The 23,554-nt window shown below is 36.1% G+C and overlaps 1 protein-coding gene across 1 annotated transcript in view; it reads right to left on the bottom strand.

The window, feature by feature from the left end:
* PIGK (phosphatidylinositol glycan anchor biosynthesis class K) overlaps positions 1-23,554 on the bottom strand; it is a 105,618-nt gene that overhangs the window by 33,604 nt on the left and 48,460 nt on the right. The window contains exon 10 of the mRNA XM_039356644.1: positions 2,167-2,242. Within this exon, the coding sequence (XP_039212578.1) occupies positions 2,167-2,242 (76 nt within the window). The remainder of the gene's footprint in view (positions 1-2,166; positions 2,243-23,554) is intronic.

Genomic DNA, 23,554 nt, shown 5'->3' with positions numbered 1-23,554 from the left:
AAGCCATGGCAGTTGTAGGTAATGGGTCATTTAGTTGACAGCATCTGGCTAGCTTGCCATCAATTAAATATGGTTAAAGCTGGAATAGGAAAGTTACTCAAAAATGTCTGGTCAAAATTGTGCTGAAAGGAGCCAGCACATTTTTTATTAGATGTGATCAAGACAGATAGACTCACATTGCCTAAACAGTGATCAGGAATGTTGGAGCATGGGGGGAGGCTAAAAAGCCTAGATGTCAAGGACAATGTGTGATTAAAACCCTTCCTTTATTAAACATGTTTAATGCAACACAAAAAGCAACAGGACATCAATTGTGTGGTCATCAGCTTAATATTTTTTACTATCTTCTGCAGTTGTTCCTAGCATTGACCCCACTGTAGATATGGTTGGATATTGGTTTTAACTTTGTTTCTATTGTTGTTTAATTATGTAAACTGTTATCGCTTGGGTTGGCCAGAAGTTCACAAAAGCAAGTTAAAATAATATTAATTATTATTTTATATTTTTCTAATACTTTTCTTTGAAATAGTTGCTTTCCAGGTTTTGAGTCCAAAGCTCTGCCTCTGGATTGCCTTTCTTAAATATTCTTATACCTTGTGATCAGATTATGGTTCTGTTTAAGCAATCATTGTAATTTGTATATTTCATCAGTTTACCTCGTAACTTTTATATGCTGTATTTTATAGCCATGCTCTGATATTAGTTTAATTCTATTGTGCTATATAGGCTCTAAATAATGTTTGTTGCTCAGAGTTCCATTCTGACACAGGGCAATAAATATCTTAAGCATATGTACATCCATTTTTCAATAATAGTATTTGCTGAGATTTGGCTTATAGCATAAGATGGAAATCTTTCTCCTTAACTTAAATTAAAACTGAAGAAACATATTGTATATTAGCAAAACAGGCAAGCCAAATAAGCATGAAAAAAGTGTGTCTAATTCTGTCTTCATGGGCAGTTTTCAAGTTATTCTTAGCTGAGGTTTTAGGTCTTTTTAACTCAATATTAATAATAGTATGCATAGGAAGTCATCAACATTGAGGTTTTCTTAACAATGGTTAACAACTCTTGTGAAGAGACAAGTCACTCAAGAAATTTATCTACAATTGGAAGCCCTTTGTGGACTTTTTGCAGGAAATGAAAAAACAACAACAAATTATGACATACAGATTTGACAATTTTTTTTTTCATTTGGGGGAAAATGAATACTATAGTGTTAAACTAAGAGTTGAATATAGGTTTTTCTTATATCCTTAGAGAAAGAAGTGGGAAGTCATTTTCTGTATATATTTTTGTTTCCCTTTTTTTGTCTTTATATCTTTCTGGGCCTCTCTCTCTCTCTCTCTCTCTCTCTCTGTTATCTTTCTTTCTGATTGTTAATTTTTATTTGTACATTTTGTAAAACACTTCATAAAATTATTATATTAAAAATTTGATGTTTTCTTAATGATGCTATTGTTTGATCATTTCTGTTTTTCATGCTGGTGTTTGACTCAAACAAAGATGTTGCTGAGATTGTCCTTCATATGACTCTGTTGTTAATCTAAAGAAGCAGAGAATACAGCACTACTAAAGAGAGACGTCAGGAGTATGCGCCTATTAAAAGCACGGGTTGTGCTTCTCATGCCTGATGAGGTATGCCACTGCTTTTGAGATATGCAAGGTCAAGAAATAGAAACAGCACAGATTCCATGAATGTTCTTTATTTTTCTAGGGTATAATAACAGAACCTTGAAATCTGTCAAAGTTTCTCTCTGTCCCCTTTATATCAAACAAAATCAAAGTGGGGTTATTTTTAGTTTCTCATGCTTTCCGCTTTCTTAGTAGTGAATTATCATTTCTCCTCCCTTAATGTTTTCATTGCCTTCTTTAACCTTTATTGAACTCAGATCTGTATTCTTTCACAGCTGTGTCGCTACCTCTACTTTGTACCATAAATATTTATTAATTAAATGTTTAAAATCAATTAGCTTGATACCTTCGGAAGGGAAATTTTAGTAAGGATATTTAGCAGGGATTTTTTTTTTCTTTTCAGTATTCTAAATAACGGCACTTCCTAAATGGAGATCTCTGCTTCCATACAATTTGTGAATACAAGCATTTCATTTAAAAGATTGAAGTCTTACTTATTCTTGATAGAAATATCAATAAACAAAGTGATACCTGGTGTATTATTTGTGCTACTGGAAGCTGTTCTGCATATTTTAAAGGTTCCGTTGCTATTTTGTCCATAACAGTCCTAAAAAAAAGCAAATCAGATATTAGAATAACATAGAGAACAAAATCAGACAACAGAAACTATCATTAGCTAACATACCTATCCCAAATCAAACTCAAATAATCAGCCATTGAAAAATATACTCAAGCCATGTTTCTAAGTCCACTTTCTCTTTCTATGCTTCAGTATGTATATATGTTTGTGTATGTACACACACACACACACACACACAAATCAATCTAAATCCTTCCCACTCCAGAAAATTCTTGGAACAGCAGGGAGAAATTTTATCATCTCTAAATAGATGGGTGGCATCACTAGTTTTCCACTGAAAATCAATAGCTGCTACTTGCTCAGAAAGATTAACAAAACAATATTTTCAAGGTTTTGTTTTAAAAGAAGAGAAGTAGAAGGGAGGGAGGGAGAGAGGGAGAGATAGATGAAGGCCCAAAAGAGTACAGATCATATTTCTGATGACTGCTGGCGGTTACTTTTCTTCAAAATAAAATATTTGTCGTTAAAATATTTAGATGAATTATTAACAAAGAAGTGTAATTCTTTACAAGAGATTCTTTGCAAAATGTACTTCATAAAAGGCACTTCTCCTTGAATCATTAAAGCAGCTGCATCATTTCCTAGACACTGGGATATTGTAATAAACATGAAGCCAAATGGCTGTGTGCATACATGCATGTCAAATGGCTATGTGAAAGGACACATGCAGAAACAGCTGAAAAAGCAGTTTCTGCGGCAGGAAAACAGTTCTTTTTTATGCATTCCAGTGTGTTACAAAGCCCCTTGTTGAATTATTTGCCCAGTTGAAATTAAGACAGTTTCATTTCATTTATCCACTGAACTGAAAGCATAAACCTTTTCAAAACATGCCCACTTACATGGCAGGAAGAGAAAAAGACTTCTATTAATGTTGTGTTTTATTTGAAACAAACATACTATGTACACAGTTCTACATTTTTATTATGTTGTCAGCTACATTAAGCAGCATGGTAAGATATAAATACCTTTAAAATCCTATATGAATTAAGAAAATTAATATTGCAATTCTTTTCTTTCATTGAGACTAAAAGAATTCTACATTTGTAAAAATTTCAACCTCCTGTGAAAGAAAAAAAATATCCCAAGTGAAAAAAAAGGCAACGAAAAGAAATCACTGAACCATTTCAAATGTGAAGCATTATTTCAAAGCTTCTTTCCTCCTCCTCAGTTTAAGTGCTTTCTGCAAAAAAAAGAGAGATACCACAATTTTCTTTTAATGGTCAGTTATGAACTTTAAATGTAAAAGCCAATCAGAATATAAGAGTTGGAAATAGCCTGAGTAATATTACTAACCACTGTAAGATTTCTGCACAATATCTTAAATTATTATAGGGGGTCTGCATTCTTATTGAATGCCAACTGTGATTGCCCTGCCTACTAGGTCAAGAACTGCATTCTTCATCTTTATTAGGAAACAACAGTATAGTGTTTATGTAAATCAGCTGAGAACCCAGGATTCTTTTTCTACAATGGAGAGAGAATGGAAGACTTAAGGTCCAGCATGTGGCCTTAAATTAAAGCCTTTTGATATGTTGTAACTATATAGTATTAGAGCTAGGCCTTGCTGATCTTTTTTTTTCCCCCAATGAGGTTGCTAGGTAACTGCTAAGTTATTTTCCCAGTGGGAAATGGCATGCAGTCTCCCCCAATGAAATGATCCCACCTGAGCCAAAAGAGACTTCTCCAACTTTCCTACCTCCTGATACACTGAACTAAAACTATAATTACCTCAGGCAATGTGGATTAGTACAGCCTGATCTGAATCAGAGAGCCCACAGATACACTTATTTTGATAACCTGAAAAGTGAATTTATTGCAATTATCTACAGGGCTATGAAATGGATGGAGGGGTAAATGGACGAACAGATACAATTTGCTTCGTCCTGGTCTCAAAATCAATGTTCATCCTGGAACAGCAGAGTTGCACCGTCAGCACAGCATCACTGTGTCCTGCACCAATTATAAACTTGTGGGTCCTCTCTAAAGGTAGCCTGAGTGCAATGGAGTAGTCCAAATGGGAGGTTATCATCACTACTGACTGAAACTATCCATGCATCTAGTAAGAGAATCACTGTAAAACAGTTTTCTCTGTTCCCACCCATAGATACTACTGTGAGTCTTGAGCAGGATACCATAGCTGATGGTACTGAATAGAACCAAGAGGGTGTACGCCTCCCATTTAAGTCCTGGTAAAGGTCATTAACAGAGTAACCAATGCCATTTCTGTCCCATGAATTGCAATGGCTTCATGTAAAGTTTAAAAAGTTGGGATAGAGAATCAAATTCCAAGGAAACCCAAAAAGGAATGGTCTCCAGATCAGCCTCTCCTCCCTCACAGGAAGGGTCTACTGTAAAATATTCCAAATCTACAGTAAAATATTTCCTCTAATCTCCAGGCAGTCTTGAAGGATACTAAACTCAATGATACTGAATACTTCTTTCATAACTATCAACATCATCCTCTCCTGAAGTGAGGCCATGATAGTCTTCTGGTTCCATGTAGTTAAGTCTTCTTCAGGCCTACCGGTAGGTCCAGCCCAAGATAAAAGAGGTAATTCTAAAGAACACTCTATTACTGTATCTGCATCAAAGTCTAAGTCAAAAGAAGTCCCAAATAACATGATCAGACATTGCAGTCACTGCCAGGTACAAAGAATCAGTACCATTTGTAAGGTTGCAGCACTGATTACTTATTCAAGTCTATATACAAGAATCTGGTGACTTAAAGTTCAACACTAGATTGGTGCCAGATAAAGGTCAATGGAATTCAGGAGGGAGTGGACTTGGAAAGCTTGTGGGAACGCAATGACTTTAAACTGATGACATCCACCCCAGCTCTACCTGCTCTTCTCATACAGACTCACTACATCAGACTCTTACAGCCACCACATCTCTGGAGAATCAAGAATATGGCAAATAGCAATCTAAACTGCAAAATCTGATATAAACTGGTCACAACAGCCAGATAGACCTACTGATCTGTCCTCAAAAAGGAATAAGCATCCATCCCGTGGATTGTTTGAATTTTAAGAAGAAATAGATTAAACTAAATTTGTTATATCATGTGAGGAAATAGAGGGGGGATTTTTTTCTTCTTTTTTTTAAGGTATTAATTTTAGTTTTTTATATATATGACTTGTTTTGCTATGACCGACCACCCTTTCATCACGATGTTTTCCTGACCATTTTGATGTTAAAATTTTAAAAACCAATAAAATGTGTATTTAAAAAAAAAAGGGAATCAGCATCCCCAGCAAAGAAAACTAGCAGCTATTCTCTTGATGTAATAAGATAGAAATAATTATCCTTCACCTCTTTTAAATTTGTTTTTTAACAGACTGCAATTACAAGATGGAAAAAAAAAACCCTAAACACTCTCAAGTAACATTCATGGTGAGTTTAGAAGTTCTGTCAACAAACCAAAAGGGAGGGAAAATCATATCTCAAATGAAAATTGCAGTTGGCTACAGTTGCTTATAACAATTATAAAATTGCCATGTACTGAAGAATAATGGAAAATATTCTCTTTTTTTCAACTTGCTTGCATTTGGGATATAATCAATTCCGTTCTCTATGTGCACTGTCATTTACTTTCTCCCTGCTGTTAATACGCTCTTTATTAACAAGATGAGGAAAAAATATTTATTAAAAATAAAGCTACTGTTTCAAGAGTGCTACAAAGAGCCCTATCAAAATGAAGATGTCAATTTAAAGTCTTCAAACAGCATGAAAATAGCACTTCGCATATCCATTAGTAGTAACTAATGAAATTCTATTTATAACTTTGTCCAACATTACTGAAAGTAAACCACTCAATTTACTTCAAGGATAATTGCTCTGGAAAACAAGTGATCTAATGTACTCTCGATTTAAAGGTTGTTTTTAAATTTTATTTTAGACAGCATGCTGGCTTAAAAAACAACCTTATGCAACTTTACTTTGGTGAGAGTCAAATGTAGTTCTACTTTACAGCTCATAAGCGTTTTCAATCAGATGAGCATCTCTTGCTGAAAATGCTATAAGAAAGAAAGGTCTGCTTATCTTGGAAGAAAATTTCACAACCAAGTGTTTCTGCTGCTGTTTGGAAACCCTCTAGAGGTGCATTTTAATATAGCAAGTGCTCTCTAACAACCCAAAGATTTACAAAAGGTTTAGGAAATTTGAGAGCTATCTGAGATGAGAGAATCATAATTCCTTAGAATGCAGCATGCCTCACTCAGGAGATTGTAGTTGATTTTTAATAATTCAAAACCTACAGTCACTCTTATCTCGGTAAATAATCTGTGTATTATTTTTATAAAATTAATGATAATATATTTGCTCTGCAAAACAATGCAGAGATTTAATGAAGTATTTGTAGCATCTTTTTATCACTGTTTGATGGTGTTCAGATTTTTTTCCTGAAGCTCTTTACTTTGCAGTTTATCATTTCAATTATTCTGGTGACACATTTTTTTCAGGTCAATGTATACCCTACTTATACCCTTTGCCTCCAGATTTTACACAATTTGTTTACTTGTGTGTATTTGAAATAGATATCACTCAATATAGTTTGTGACTAAAGTCTGTAGATAATATTAAATTGAAAAGCATAGAACAATCTTAAATCCTACAATATAATACAGAAAATGCATTTTCTTTTGATTGGTGTCTTAGGGACCAAATGCTAAGCACTTTTTAGCCATATAATAATCACAGTCCATTCAGCACATTCTACACATATAGCCTATAATTCAATTAAAGGTTTTTCAATTGATCAATAATCTTGATTTAAACTAAATAATTAAATAATATAGTAATAAATAAACTTAACATACTTAATGGATCTCTGCCTATTTATAATGTTAAATTTATTTTGGTAGTGAAAGAGATCTCAAGAAAAAAATAGAGAAGCAGTGAGATTTATTTCATTTATTTCAATGAAAACCTGCAATATATCACTCAATTAACTTGTTTCCTTACCAGTTAAGTCTACAAGGTAAGATTATAATTAACATGATTTTATACATTAGAACAGTGGTGGCGAACCTATGGCACGGGTGCCAGAGGCGGCACTCAGAGCCCTCTCTGTGGGCACGCGTGCCATCGCTCCAATCCTAGGCCTTCAGCTGGGTTTTATAAAACATGTTCGCTTTAGGCCTCCACCACCGTGTACAAAAAAAAAAAAGGTTTAATCAATCAGTCAATTTCAACTTCTCGCTGGGAAAAAGAAGATCTTGCAAAGTTGGAATTGATTGATTGAACTTTTTAGTCCCACCCAGTCTGCTGTTATCACCGCAGCCATGCCCACCCAATGGGCCACACCCACCTGGCACCCGACGATGCATAAGTGGGTTTCAGATTACAGTTTGAGCACTCGGTCTCTAAAAGGTTCGCCATCATTACACTAGAACTATAAAAAGTTATCTGCAATCTTTGGTCACACCATTCATTCATTCATTCATTCTCCTATTAATTATGGAGTAATTTAATGTAAAATTGTTCCATAAGTGTCCTATTTTCTTTCTTTTTTTAAAACACATTTTATTGGTTTTTTGGTTCTTAAGAAAAAGTACTCAGGACACACCGTGGTGTTTGGGTAATCAAACATTCAAAAGTGAAAACATATACAAACAACTCAACTCAATACATTCACTGTCCTCTCTCTATTTCCTTCAAATAGCATAATACGTTTAAAATATTCCATTTCTAATTTAAATTTCTATTACTGCTAAACTTGTTTTAACACTTTGTCAGTTTACAATTACCATAATCAAATTTAACTTTAAATCAACAAGTTATCAATTCAGGTATCCCTTCCAGATATATTCTAATTCTTAATCTCTCACATACCTCATTTTATCACCAACCTCATTTATTTCTTCTTCCACTACACAATAGATATCCTAATTAAAATAAAATATTAATCTACCTATACATATATAATCCCACAGTCGATCAATCTCTTTAAGATAACAAAATAATGTTAAACCTTAAATCATTTCAATTCATTAAACAAAATTCAAATTTCATCCAATTGATTATCATGCCTTATCACATCTATGTTATCATACAGAAAGGTCATCTTACTAATTTAAAACACTCAGTTAATTATTGAAACCATCCAAATCTAAAAAGCCAACAACTTTTCGATTCCAATGCATAATAATTTTCATCAAAATAAACCTATTATTCCAAAAGGTACATTCTTAATCTATTTAAAATATCTATTCTGATAATCACCCTCCTATATTTTTTTTCTTACTTCTAACTCTAAATCTTAATCCTTAACACAGTCCATAAATCCAACATTGCCTTTTAATCCATTACACAATTTTAAATTGTGACTTTTTTTCTGTGCCAGGCGGGTTTCCATAACCCAGCTTCCCTTTCAGCCAGTAGATCTATTTTTGTTGCTTGCAGTGGCCTTTGAAAGGATAGGAATCCCATCCTCCTCATTATGCATCTATTTCTCTCATTCTTAAAGCATCATTGCTTTGTAGTTTCAAATCTCAGTCTTTGCTTCTTCTATTCCTCAAAGTTATAGATGGAAAGTTTATAAAATAGAATAAGTTCCTCTTTTATCTCTGTTAATTCCTCTTCTAATATGTTTGATTTATAGAATAGTCAGATGTAGTCTGGACATCAGTTTGAATGTTTGAAGTGAGATTTCTGGATCTTAATTCTGTAGTAAACTCTTCCATTGTACCACATATTTCTGCAATAGCCTCATAAATCTTTTCCAATATAAGTTTACGTTTTAATTATAACTTAGGTTTCTCCATTGTTTTTTTAAACAAATTTTATTGGTTTTTTAAGTTCTTAAAGCAACATATTCAGGACACATCGTAGTGTTGGGGTAATCAAACATCTTAAAACAAGACATATATACATAATATAATCAATACGTCAAATATTCCCACTCTTTTTCCCTCAAATAGCATAATATATTTAGAATATCCAATTCTAGCTTAAATTTATTCAACCTGAACCTGTTTTTAAGCTTCATCAATTTCTACCATAATCAAATTAACTTTAAATAAAAACATTTTCAATTCAAACATCCCTTCCACATATGTTCTACTTTCTTAATTTTATCAAAATCTTATTTGTTTCTTCTTCCATTATTCTCCGTTATTTAGAGTAAAATATTAATCTATCCTGTACCTATCAAATCTATCAATTGATCTATCTCTTCAAGCTAAAAAAATATCATACCTTAAATCATGTCATTCTATTAAACAAAATTCAAATCTCCAATTAATTATCATGACTAATAACGTCCATATCATCAGAAAATCATATCATCTTATTAAATTTCAATTAACTATTAGTTCACTTCAAATCTGAAACATCTCTTCAATTTTTGTCATTCCATTACATCATAATTTTCATAGAAATAAACCTCACATTCTAAAAGGAACATTCCTAGTATTCTAAATTGTCTTTAATCCCTTATATAGAAAGATATCTTGTTTTTAAACAAAAATATTAATCTATCCTAGACACATCTAAATGCATGTATTTATCAAATTATTCTATAGATATCTAATCCTTCACTAAAGAATTTCGCCCGTCCCACACTGTGCAGGGGAATGTAAAGATTCCCCCGTCGACCATATCCCCAGAGGAGAGGTTGGAGGCCCCAGGGGTAGGTCAAAGGTCAACCCCTCGGTCTGAGAGGTCTCTAACCTGGCTATTTTCTGTGCCTTTAAAAATTCCTTTTCTAGGGCTTGGTGTCTCCAATTGGCCTGTTTGTCAGTTCTCTTAAGAGGTCAGGGCAGTAGATCTGACCTTGGTTTTGGTCGCCGTCTTGTCAACACCCTCCAGACCAGATAGAGCCAATGAGGATGGCAAAACACCCTTTGAGGAAGGTGTAGAATCCTCCATTCTCTGATAACACAGGAGCACGATAGGGGACCCTGGTATCTAGAGAGAATTATATGCTGGATAAGGACAGGCACACTATAGGGGATGCCTGGAACCCAGGTACAGCTGCTGCGTGGATAAGGACAAGCACATGACAGAGGATGCCTGGAATCCAACTATAGCTGTTGCTTGGATAAGGACAGACACACTACAGGGGCGTCTGGAATCCGGATAGAGCTGTTGTGGATAAGGACAAGTGCACTACAAGGGGCGCCTGGAATCCAAATGAAAACCAATTGTATGGATAATGACAGATGCACGAAAGGTATGCCTGGAATCCAGTTGGTAATTTAGTGATCCCAGACAAGCTGGGTTAATTTCGATATGAGCAATGTGAGACCAGGAGACACCAAATCCTGAAAAAAGGGCCCAGGGGGACCTGGCTAATCAAGGGATCCTGTCAGAACTTGAATGGGACTGAAGGCCCATGGGACTGGAGGCAGAACTAGAGACTGAGCTCTAGGTGAGCCTATAGGGGCTCTGTTATATTTATGATAGCAGGCCTCAGTTGAGAAATGGGCCTATCTCGCTCTCAAAATGGCGGCCATCTCTCAAAATGGCGGCCTGCCTGATTATAGTGGGTTGTCTGCTCTAGCTGTACCTTCTTAGTACACCTCCCCCCCAGTGAGAGCCCCCACTTTGAGGACAATTCCAGTAAATGAGGAGGAAGCATCCCCTTCCTCATAAATCCCCCAGAATTGAAAGAGCCTTCCGAGACCACGCAGTCCAAGATGGCAGCCGCGCGTGGAAAAGACAATTAAGTTTGTCGAGATCCAAGGGCTTTAGAAGCAAGCCCGATACAGAAGAAGCACATCCTTAAGAGGCAGTCCGCGTCTGGGTAGCAAGAATACCCAAAAAATGGGACCTTTTCATACCTCCAATCAGCCGCCTAACAGCTGATCGGCGCTGACCTCATGGAGCATGCGCACCGCCGTCTGAAAAAATGGGCGATCGTGTGGCTGCGAGCTGAAGAGAGCAACCAGAGCCGAAAACCTGAAGCCGAGGTTTGAGTTGCAGGCGCAACTCCAAAGGGCCCCAGAAATGATTTCAAAAAGAGAGCCTGAACACGCGGAAGAAATCTCTGGCCTCTCAGCCTCCTCCCAAAATCAGCCACTGGAGCCGCAGCCACAAGCTCCGATAGAAAATTTAAGTCCTTTTAATGTCCGGTTGGGGACTAACAGCTGTTAGTCCCCAGCTGAATCCAAAGTTTTAGAGGGAAAGGTTAATTGTTAGATTGGTGGGGGGGGATGAAGGAGCCCCTTCTTTAAAACAACCTAGTTGTATTACCCCCCAAGTCAGGAAATTGAGGACAAATTCCAAGTTCCTGAATGGGAAAAGAATGGGAAAATTTACTAATGGTAGGCCAAATTCTGTGCTAAATACAGCACTACATAGCAAACTGGGGAAAATAATATCCACCAATGGAGACTGTACCTGCCTAAGAGCCAAACTTGCATGTCTGTCCTGGGCGAGATCAAGTCAAGACTGGGATCTCTATAGTCCAGGACGGGCATAGCAACTTTGGCTGACTTGATCTGATTGGGCAGGAATACAGTCTAAACCCATTGGTGGATTCTCCATCTCCAGTGCTGGAGAACAGATGAAATTTGATAGCTGTGAGAAAATAAATCTTGCAAATGTATTTTAGAGACATACTTCTTAAAGAGCAAGCTAATGTGCAGGCATAACAAAAAGGGAAATATTGCTAAAAGGCCTCCTTTTTTTGCATTCATAACCAGTTTCATTAAGTGAATGCTATGCATTATGTGAAACGTAGTATTATACTAACTGAATAGTGCTGTTTTGAACATTCTCAGTACATGTACACATTATATATTCTATGGCAATTCTAAGCAATTGGACCTAATGCAATTTTGCATTTGACTGGTATCTAAATGCTCATTATACCTGGAGAACAATGTATTTGGCTCCATGTGCTTCTGTAAACAATTCCCTCAAGTTTTCAAAAAATGCTTAATTGAAGCAAAAGCAATTCCTATAGCAATATATCATGCTCCTATCTCCAATGAATCAATAGATTCTCACTCATATTTTATTTGGTTCTCAAGAGCAGCATTAAAAAAAATATCCAAATCCAGAACTTAAACTCCATTTAAAAAAAACTGACATATTACAGATGATGCTATAAGTACATGTTTTGGACAACACTAACATAAGAGGATCTTTCAACCAATCCTTAGGAATGTTGAAAACTACCTTATGCTGAATCATATCTAGCCCAAAATTCTTATTTGGGGAATATTTCAGAAACGGCTTTTTCTATACCTACCTGGAATCACTGGCAACTACCAAGACAGATCCTCGTTTTTCATGGGAAAATGGAACCAATTAAGTGCCAAACACTTGTTCTATCACTTTGTCCTATATATATTTTTTGTTAAATTAAAATCACATAAAAAGAAAAAAAAGAAAGGAAAGAAAGAAAAAACAAGAAGTGCAAGAAAAAGTTGGGGAAAAAATAGAAAAAATCTGAAGTGGTTTCCATTATTTCTGCATAGCAGTTATAAATTTCCCTTTTATTTATTAAGACATTATCCAGTTTCTTTTCTATGTCCAATGTAACATCCTTTTTCACATCATTCTTGTAGTCTCTAATTTTTAAATCTACTTTCAAATCAATCTCAATCTTGTCAAGTAAAACTTCTTCCATGACATCGTTTAAACACAGTGCACCTACAGAGGCAGACATTCCTAAAATTAACTCCTGAATACATTGCTCAAAAATATCCTTCAATATGTTGAGCATTAAAATATTTCATTTAATTCTGCATTTGTAAATCAAACATAAGCGACCTTCTCCTTTAACTGTAATCTTTAGTTCTCTATAATATCCAATATTTAAATTTTTATCTTAATATATTTTTTTAAGAAAAATTTAAAAAGCAAAGCATTTTCTGCCAGGAAGGATTCTTATAATTAATTTCAAAATCTTATTTAAAATGTATGTGGACCCTTAGTTTATTTGTAATTTTCTAAAATCAACCTTTTAATTCCCTTGCTATTTACTCCCTCCCTAAAGTTTTTTTTGAAGTCCTTAAACTTATATTTAAAACTTTTATTGCTAATAATCAAAGGAAACTCATCAGGTGCGGTAAAACCAAATATTTCTAATAGATGAAAAGCAGTTAACAAGCCATTTCTGAAAGTGATTAGCAAATGACATATGCATAGGCAGTGTCCTTTTAAAGATACTAATTATGGCTTGAGGAAAATGTATATGCCAGTGGTGGTGAACCTATGGCACGCTTGCAGAGGCAGCACTCGAAGCCCTCTCTGTGGGCACGCTTGCTGTTGCCCCAACCCCGCGGCCCCCACCTCACCAGCAGCCCCCCATAGGAGAGTCGCCCCCGAGTGTGGCCCACACAGAGCAGTGCAGCCAAGAACATGGCAGCCAGGCAGTGGGGACAAGATTCCGCCCTCATGCCCTGTCGTGTGCAGTTGATTCTGTGCGGCGCAGAGGATGTGGCTGCCATGGCGCTGCTGGGCAGCCTGGGCAATCTGTGGCAGGCTGTGGAGGCGGTGGGTGGCCCTGCGGGCATGCGGGGCCAGGGGTGGGATGGGGGTGAGGTGGGGGCGGAGTGGGCAGGGTGGGGGCAGGGCCTGTTTTTGGGCACTCAGTCTCAAAAAGGTTCGCCATCACTGGTCTATGCCCTTATCTCCCAGAGCTGTAAATCCCCAGTGATACTGTCTTGTGGTCTCCTCATAAGCAGTTACTGTCTAAGGCACTAAAGAAGTCCTCTCCTTGTCGAAAGGGTTAATTGTTTATTTCACCATGATCATCAGCTTCATTTTTTCCAGAGCCATTTTCAATTTACCATTTTTTCCCCTGGAAATCCTCTAAAATGGGAAGTCCAGGTTCTAATGTACTCCCTATGCAGAAAAATTACTTTTTGAGAGTATTTCTATATATATGAACAGTCTGCTGATTTCCATAAACCTTTAAAAAAAATTATAACCCTAATCTCAGCTAAGGGATTCAACTAATAATGGTCATCTTACAAGTATAGAAGGGATACAGTTCTATCAACAGTCATACAAAAATACAGAGGAACAGCAAATCTATGAAAATAAATACCACGGCTCAATAAAATTTTTATAGCATTCATTCTACGTTCCTATTCTTCAACTGACTCCTGGTCAAAATTGATTATGTTTTTAGTGTTATAGCACGGGGAAAGGAACAGAAGCAGAAGCTACAATTTTCAAGCACAGAAATCAAACAAACCGATTCACCTTAATGTTTTGTTCCACGCATGTTGACTTACAAGAAGAAACAGTTCATCGCAGCTCTACACTAGATGGCATGTAATCCCACATAATTCAGTACTACACTGAAAATAAATAAGTTGAAAGAGATGAGTATGTCTTCCAAGATAGTTGTATACTTTTGCGTGCATTCTGAACCCTCTGGGAAAGGAGATGCTGCCAGAGCGAGAATTTTGTCACATATTCACATGAACCTATCAGGTCACAGAACCCACTTACAGAAATATCCTTTACATGGGTGGGAGAAATACCCTGTACCTGGGAAGAAATCCCAAGATGCCTAATGTCCTCGGAGAACCAGCTATTTTAATAGCATTTTCACTGAAATGAATATGTGAAACTTGGTATGCAGAGTGCACGTGATTGGTAGGCTGGGATTTGAAAATGTGACTGTATCTCTATTTCAATTGATGTATGCTCATGTTCCAAATGAATGCTTGCACAGACCTGCCAGCAAAAATGCCAAAATGAAGTTTCTTAAGAGCTCAGAAGAATCAGCACATGAATAGTATACATGAATACACAAAGGACTGGTACTGTCACATTTCTCTGTGGTTTAGTCTGATTTGATGAAAAATTGGTGAAAACCCCTGGTCTGAAGAGCAAATCTGATCTGTTTAGAAGTGACACTCTAGACCAGACATGTCAAACTCGTGACATCGCGCAACGTATCGGAGCTTTTTCTCCATTGCGAGCAATGGGGTGGGCGTGGTTTCCTGGTGACATGACGTGTCAGGCACACTGGCTGAGGAATTCTGGGAGTTGAAGTCCACAAGTCATAAAAGGGCCAAGTTTGAAGATACCTGCTCTAGACAAACAGAGGCAGCTTTCAAGCAGACTACTGCTCATTAGCCAGCCTTTCCTTTAGCTGCCTGCCTTCATGCTATCACAGGCCACTAAAATAGCTGAACTTCCATAATATGGATAAACTAAACAAACATAGGGACAATGTGGGTATGGGACATAGGGGGAAAAAAGGATTTTTCAAAAACCTACTTGAGATCCAAGTGAAAAATTTACTCAGCTGTGTTGAGCTGGCTGAGGAATTCTGGGAGCTGAAGGCCACAAGTCTTAAAGTTGTCAAGATTGCAGATCCCTGGTTTAGAGGATACTTTTCTAGAGGAATAAGGCAATTCTTTCTCAGTACCAAAATCTGATTCACCTTCTCAATGTTTTAAGTAAAAAAAATACATTCTTGTACTCCCTCCCACCAAAAGTGGTTTTCTTTTCCTCCATTCCATTGTGTCCAATTCTCAAAGACTGTCCAGACAAATTCTGCAATTTTCTTGGCTAGATATTTCAGATATGGTTTACCATTGCCTCCTTCCTAGGGCTGAAAGAAAGGTCACCTAGCTGGCTTTGGGCCCAAGGCAGTACTAGAACTCACGGTTTGCCAATTTCTAGCCTGATGCCTCAACCACTTCCCTAAACCAAATGTAGTATTTATTTAAGCAGCTATTAAATAGAAGTCGTTCAGAAATGCTTAGCAATATAATAACCAGGGAAATGAGATGAATGATTCCAGCTCCACTACAAACAACGGTGTAAATGATGGAAGACTGGTTCTAAACATTTAAAGGAAAAATATTGTATTTATTAAGAGGATTACTAATATTCTTCTTGTTGCTTTTATAAAACAGATTGGTTGTGACTGGCCAGCTTGGTTCTCAGGCCTGACATCATGGGGTGTAAAAAAGGGACTAGCCCAAAGTCACCCACCAATCTTTCATGCCTAAAACAGGACTACTTAATTTTTAGTCTGGTACCTTAACTGCTACTAAACTGGTTCTCTGCTTTATTCCTCATATCCCTTCAAGCCTTAGGAAGACCTTTTGATTTCACATATCATTAAATGTCCCATTTCACCATGATTTTCTAAATAAACTACAGTTCACTACATTCATATACAGTGCCACTGAGTTTTGAAAGGCGAAGATGGATTTGCAAACCACAATGCCTAATTTCATGTGAACCAAAACAAGCAAATTGTATTAAGTTTTAATGCAATATCTAAACCAAATGCCCCAAGGTATACCTGTACAAGTATCTGGAAGGAAAGTAATGCTCTCCTTTGGGCGGTGTGCTGGCTTAGAAGTAGAGCTCTTGCCTCACAATCAGCAGTCTGTGAGTCCAATCCTAGGTAGCGGCAGATATTTCTCTCTGGGTGCAAAGAGAAAAATATCTGCTGTGAGCATGTAGGCATCAGGAAGGGCATTCAACCAGTAAATGCTCAGCTCCTTTCAGTCGTCCCAACTCCACCCCGATGCAAGGGATTACAGGGTCATTAAAAAAGTAATTCCTTTATCATTACCACTGTTGTTCTAGAAGAGTTGGTAAAAACAAGAATTAAAGGGAAAGTTGGATTAAGGAAATACGGAAAAGGAGACAGTCTTTCTTTCATTCAGCTGCCTTGGAAAATTACAGGCAGTCCTCGACTTACAACCGATTGCTTAGTGACTGTTCAAAGTTGCAATGGACTTTCCAAGGGCTACCTATCATCTGGATGTCTGCCCCCCCTGTTCTGATGCCTGCTCCCCTGTGATCACGTGATCATATTTTAGGCACTCGGCAATTGGCTCGTATTTATGCCTGTTTGCAGCATCCAGCAGTAATGTGATCATGGTTTACAACTGTTTTTGTTGGAAACAGGTGTTTACTTATGGTTTCTACATCCATTGTAGACAATGGATTCAATTCACTACCACCAGGTTCGCTTAATGACCACAATGATTCATTTAACCACCACAGCAAAAAAAGTTATAAAATTGGGTGCAGTTATGTGGTGACCTGCTTAATGACTGACACAACTTGATACAACTTATGATGCTAATTCCAGGCTCAAATATGGTCATAAGTTGAGGACGACTTATAAGTGAATCGCTTTCTAACTTCCAAGAAACCTAAATCAGATCATTTTTATATCAGTCAAAGATGTAGAAGATTCAATGATTCTTGCTCATTTCTATTAAAGTACTCGTCTGGTTTACAGACAAGATATTTAATTAGTTTAAACCCCTTTTCTGCACCCTGGTTAATATCACTGATTTGGTTGCTAAATATCATTTTTTACTTCTGTGCAGTTTGCAAAGTTATTTAAAGAAAGATTTGTTTTGATGTCATAAATTACAACATTACATTAGAACTCATGGATATTCAGTTCAGCTGTTTTGTTTCAAATAAATTTCATTATTACTTCACTCCTATTTGGTATTTATTTCAAAACCATGTAGTAATTTGCAATATAGACTTTATTCTTTTATATCATAGTCTATGTCCTAAAAATTGCTTGAGAAAAAGAATATAATAAAAAAACATGGTAATATAGGTTCATTTTCTTCTGTTAAATACATAATCAGTGCTCATACATGCTATGTAGTCATATTTTCTCTCTTTTATATTGTTCTCCCCCCCTTAAGCACTAGTAGTTGCTATGGTAACAGTAGATTTTCTTCTCTTTCCAAGTTCATTCAGGTGCCATCAACTTCAATAACTATTATTTTTGCAAAAATCACAGCTAGTCCAGAGCAATTGTTTGCTGATGAAAGTATGGTTATCTATCAAGAATTCATGTATTCATTCTAACGAAAGGACAAGTATTAATTGCTATTTACTAAGAATTGGCAACACAATTTAGCCAAAAAAGAAAGAAAATTCTCATTGCTTAATTTAATCATCTAATCCTATTCAAAGGTTACTTCAAATGAATTGTAGCACTGTTTGCAAAAGAAACATGTCTCATTCAACCAGGATGCAACTCAGGAATGGCCATATACAGCTTCTCCAATAACAGTTAGCTAGTAAGCCAAGAGTAAGGAATGCTGTTCACCTCTGATGTAAACTCTTGGTACTCAAGATGTAATGAGCATATTAATATCCATCTAATAATATAGAAAAATAATTGTTCTCTGCACCAGGACACACAACCTTGTCCTGTCTTGGGGTTAATCACTCATTTTTCTTCCTAAGTCTTTAGCAACCCCAAATCAAACAAATGCGATTGTGTCATATGAATATCTCTGAAGGATTGTTTTGAAACTATGTTAAATTAATGGAAGAAGAATAGATTTTTTTAAAGGGTAAAACTGAAGTGTTAAGTCCATCAAGGACTAATTATACTTGTTGTTACAGTCAAAAATTGTGCTACCATTAGCTAATTCCAAAGAACATGTTTATCAGGAACCTATGAGACTAGTGCAACTTATAATCTATCAACCTTTGTTTTAGACATTAACATACATCCAGCACATATATATGCTCAGCCCTGATCTACACCAGCACTTATCAAAAGGAGGGCATGGCTAACATGTGTACAACATCTAATATCTGCTATGCTAGTACAGATAGTTCTTGGTTTATGACTATTCTTAGTGACTATTTGAAGTTACGATGCACCCTTCCCAAACAATACTTATGACCCAATTTCAAAGTTACAATAGCTGCACACATACCCTCCATTCACACAGCTGCATTTCGAGTGCTTAGCAACTGCTTACAGGTATTTGCAGCATCCTGCAGCCACATGACTGCAATTTTCAAAGTTTTTTGCCACTTTCCAGCATTTATTTCTGGTTTCCAGCAAAAAAAAAAAAAGCCATTGGATGAAATGGATTCATTTAACGACTATGGTATTTGTTTAATGACTATGCACATAGAATGCTCTGCATTTTTTTTGTGTAGAAGGAGATATAGGCTAGGCAGCCTTGCCAGGTATTGGGCATGCCACCCTATCTCCCAAAAGGATAAAGTTTGATCTCATAAAATTTGGGCAAATGATAAAATATGAAAGCAGTGAGTAACTAAATGGTAAACCACGTAGGCTTAGGCTGAGTTCAGTTCAGCAAAGTTACTGTATGATTCAGACAGTGTTTACCCAGAAGGAATTATGTTCATCACACTCATATGAGAAAGTCATCACCATTTAATATACAGAATGACTTTGCTTAGTTGCAAATATGGGATCTATATTACTAAGTAGCAATTTTTACAGATGGAATGAAATATGCAATTTTGTGAATTACGAAGTTGCCAAAAAGATGAGGAACAATGAAGAAAGGATTAGTATTCAACCTCAATAAGCATCAACAGCAAATGTTTAATCTTTACCCCTGTAAATATCCCATCACAGTCTTTTTTTTTTTTAAACCAACCTGAGTTTGTTCAAACAAGATCACAGGATATACTGCTATGAATGACTATCTAAGGCAAAAAAGGTAAAGGAAAAAGCGAACACAGTGATTAATGTTGATTTACAATCTGTTCAGTACAGAATAAATTAATTAAAGGCATTTAAATGCTGGTTATCACACAGAACAACAGAACTAAGACTATAATATTGTGACAGAAGTAAGTTTAAATTATATGCACTATGCCGGGAGTGTCAAACTGCCAGCCTGTGGGCCGGTTGCATCATGCGGAGGCTGCACCCACGCCAGCTCTGTCAATGCGAAAGTCACGATACATCGCGACACATCCCTTGACGCGGCGAGTTTTATACCTGTGCACTATGCTAATAAAAACAACTCCTGGACAAGCATTTCATAATTCATAAAGTCTGCACTATTGCAAAAGGAGTCCTATGATAGACAAAACTATGCAATCCTGCCTGATTACATGATAATTATTTCTATATGTTTAATGTCTGTATATGTCAGGCAACAGATTTTGGCTCAAAGACAAACTGGCATTTTGAAGGACTTTAATCTCACTTCTCAGGGAAGAAACAAATTATTTCACATGTTTTTACTACCAAAAACAAACCTTTATTCCCTTTTTAGTTGAGAATTAGGAACCAAAGGATAAGTACGAAAAAAAAATCCATTTGGCCTAAATTATAAAAATTAGCTACATTTTTATTTTATTTTATTTTATTCATTTATTTCACACTGCCATCTATCTCATAACATTGACTCTGGGCAGCAGAGAAAGTTAAAACTCAAGACGCTCAAAGTTAAAACAAATATACCTAAAATCATAAAAACTGCATTATCAAGATAACTTACTTAACTTCCTGGCATAAACTTCACACATTTTAATTAATTTGTATGAAATTTGAAACAGTAGACAAAATACATTACAAGGAATATTTGCTTAGAAAAAGTGTTACACGAGGAAGATGTAGGAGATGACCAGGCTGAGCCTGAGGGATGGGTCAAGTGCACCATTAGTCTTGAGTACCTTCACACCCACAAGAAATCTAAGTCCATCCCACCTTCAATTCCATTGACCCTTATCTACCGCCAATTTGCCTTGACCATTAGTAGTTCAGATTCCTTGTGGAGACTTTAGGCAAGCAATAAGCCTGTGTTCATTGGAACCACCTTGACTCCTGATTTCCTGTTTTTGACAGAAAACTGCGTATCAAATACTTGTATTAGAGGAAAGTTGTCTTAAAGTACATAATATTTTCACAGTCTTTTTTCCAGATTCACAAAAAATACAAAGATGAATCAAAACAAACACAATTTAAAAGTGAGAAATGGACCTAAATGGAAACAGTTGCCAACTCTATGTTTTCAATAGCATAAGAGCTACCTCCAACAGCAATGTTATTGCAAAGTAGGGACCGAGCCCTTTTCAGCTAAACTGGCAACTTCTCCCCCAATGCTATTCCAAAGCACATGCAATAAACCGCAACAATATGATCATGTTATTTACACATGCAAAAGTAGTTCCTTATCACAAGAAGAATGTGAAGTAGCCTGTGGAAGGCACATGAAAATAAGAATGTATAACAAAAGACAACAAATTCCTAATGAATCTGGAAGTCGATTATTAAGTATTCATGAAGATCTTTATTCCAATATGAAAAGATCTGATAGATCCAGACCAGTGCGAAGTCATCCAAGCTGAATTAAGTTTTTTTCTCTCTGGATCAAAAAGCCCACCATAATAAGCAACATGCAAATGATGTGACAGCTGATGAATCATACCAGCCAAATACAAAAATGTAATCTGTCATAGTGCTTGATTTTTCTTTTCATGCCAAATATAAGCTATTCATTTGCTATCTCTGTCATCATCAAACATCACCCATCATCTGCTCCATAGGCTCATTAAAAAATAAACCCACAGATTTATTCATAACGTAACAGCTTGTGAGATTTGTTGATATTTCCTGTTTTAAGTTAATTAATCTTTTGAAAGAAACTGATTAAATGAAGCTTTTTTCAAAATAAAAGATAACCAAAACTTCTCCTTTTCATCTTGAAAAAACATCATTGCATATGAGACAAAAGGATACTGGTAACATGTTTGGAATCCACTAAAATGTTATATAAATGCTAAACATTATCATTACATTAAAAAATTATATACCCCAAATAACTAATTCAGTATTGTGATTTCCCCAGTACTAATCAAAATGATTAAGATATCCCTGAATTTATTAAACCATGCAGTAAAACATGTCTATACAAGATTCAAGACAAGAATAAGCATAATCATTTTGAACAACACAATTTTAGCATCCCCATTTCTCATAATATGTGTAACAAAAAGAGCAATAAATTTTTATCTTCAACACTGCATGAATAATTACTTTATACATAATTTAGATTATCCCACACATGCAGCTAAGAATGGAAGCAGCTTTTCTGCAGTTACTGAGGCTTGAACAAACATTGTTTTATATGGATACAAAGCAAACATTTCAAATGGCAATCAACAATAAATTCCATTTAAGAACTAGACCAAGTGCAGGAAGGAGGAGCAAAACTATACACAGTTGCTTTACGCCAACAACTGTAACAAATCTAGACACTGACTTATCTCTATTGAGTACAAAAGACTTCTCTGATCTTGTGAGTCTGCATGTCCATTTTTAATGTCTGAATAAACCAACTGCCTATCATAACAGACAACATTTGTCAAAATCTCCTCCTCTACAATTTAGCAACTTTATGCCTAAAAATAAATTCTGGTCTGGGTAATTCAGGTAAGCTAGTTTAGGAAGCTGGAAACCGGCATTAGATTACCCTGTATCTTCTAACTTAATTTTAGGCCAGAATTCTTTTTTGCAATTCTAATGGCCATAGGAACATTCATATTCTTTGACACTATTAAGAGCCATTTCATTTGGAAGGCTACAGCCTGAAGACAATCAACTAACAAATTCTTTGCTAACTCTAGCAGCTAAGGCCCTAAATTACAAGGATTTTCTGCTGCCAGTAATGGAGCTTCAAAGGGAAATTTGCATGGGTTTTGGCTTTACTTCAAGACAGTTTCCTGCAAAAAGTAGGATTTTCTTCTCTCAGCTTTAAATTTTGTGTTCCATTCCTTGACAAGCAGCAACACACCATGAATCATGCAAGACGCCCACAATACTAACAGAGGCTTGCTTTATCTAAATGTTTTTCACAAAGTCACTTTCCAGCATGCACCCACACAGCCTGTAGATTTGAAATGGTACATTTGAAAGCCTGACATACCACCTTTGAGAAAACCGGGTGTCTTTTTGACAGCAAAGGAATAAAAAAGGTTATATTTTCTATAACTGAGATGTCTCAGTGGATGACTGTTCTGCTCCAATTTAGACCTCCAGGCAGTGGTCTTCATTGCTATTCTGTACTAGTGAGAGGATGGATTCTTAAATAATCAACAGAAAATGTGCAGCTGGTAGCTGCAAAGCCTGACTACTATACTACTCCTAAGTTAAGATAAACCCTATATTATTACTGCACTACTCAGAGAAACTAAAGATAATCCATAAATTGCTAGATACACACAGAGAAAATGGTCTCCAATTCAGACAGAATTAATGTTAGTTAGACTACAAAGAGTTCCCGAAATAAAGCTGCAATGATAATTCTATATGCAAGAGAGAAGCAAAATACAGTCAGATACACCTTGTATTTTTATGCTTGCTTGAGATGTTTATATGTAATTATAGTTATTAAATTAATGTGTGTCATTCCATAAACCTGTTTTGTATGCTTTTCCTTTCCTCTATCCTCATGCAATTCATATATAAATTTTCTCTGTTGACATAAATTCATACTGCCAGCTGAAGTTATTGACACAAAAAATATAAAAAAATTATAGAGTATGCACATTTGAGAATAATACAATCAAAGTGATTGTTTAATG

This window comes from Crotalus tigris, unplaced genomic scaffold (assembly GCF_016545835.1).
Source record: "Crotalus tigris isolate CLP2741 ecotype Arizona unplaced genomic scaffold, ASM1654583v1 scf7180000018826.840336, whole genome shotgun sequence".
Lineage (NCBI taxonomy): Eukaryota > Metazoa > Chordata > Lepidosauria > Squamata > Viperidae > Crotalus > Crotalus tigris.
Note: the sequence above shows the minus strand (reverse complement) of the source record. Positions and strands in the feature narration are given on the sequence as shown.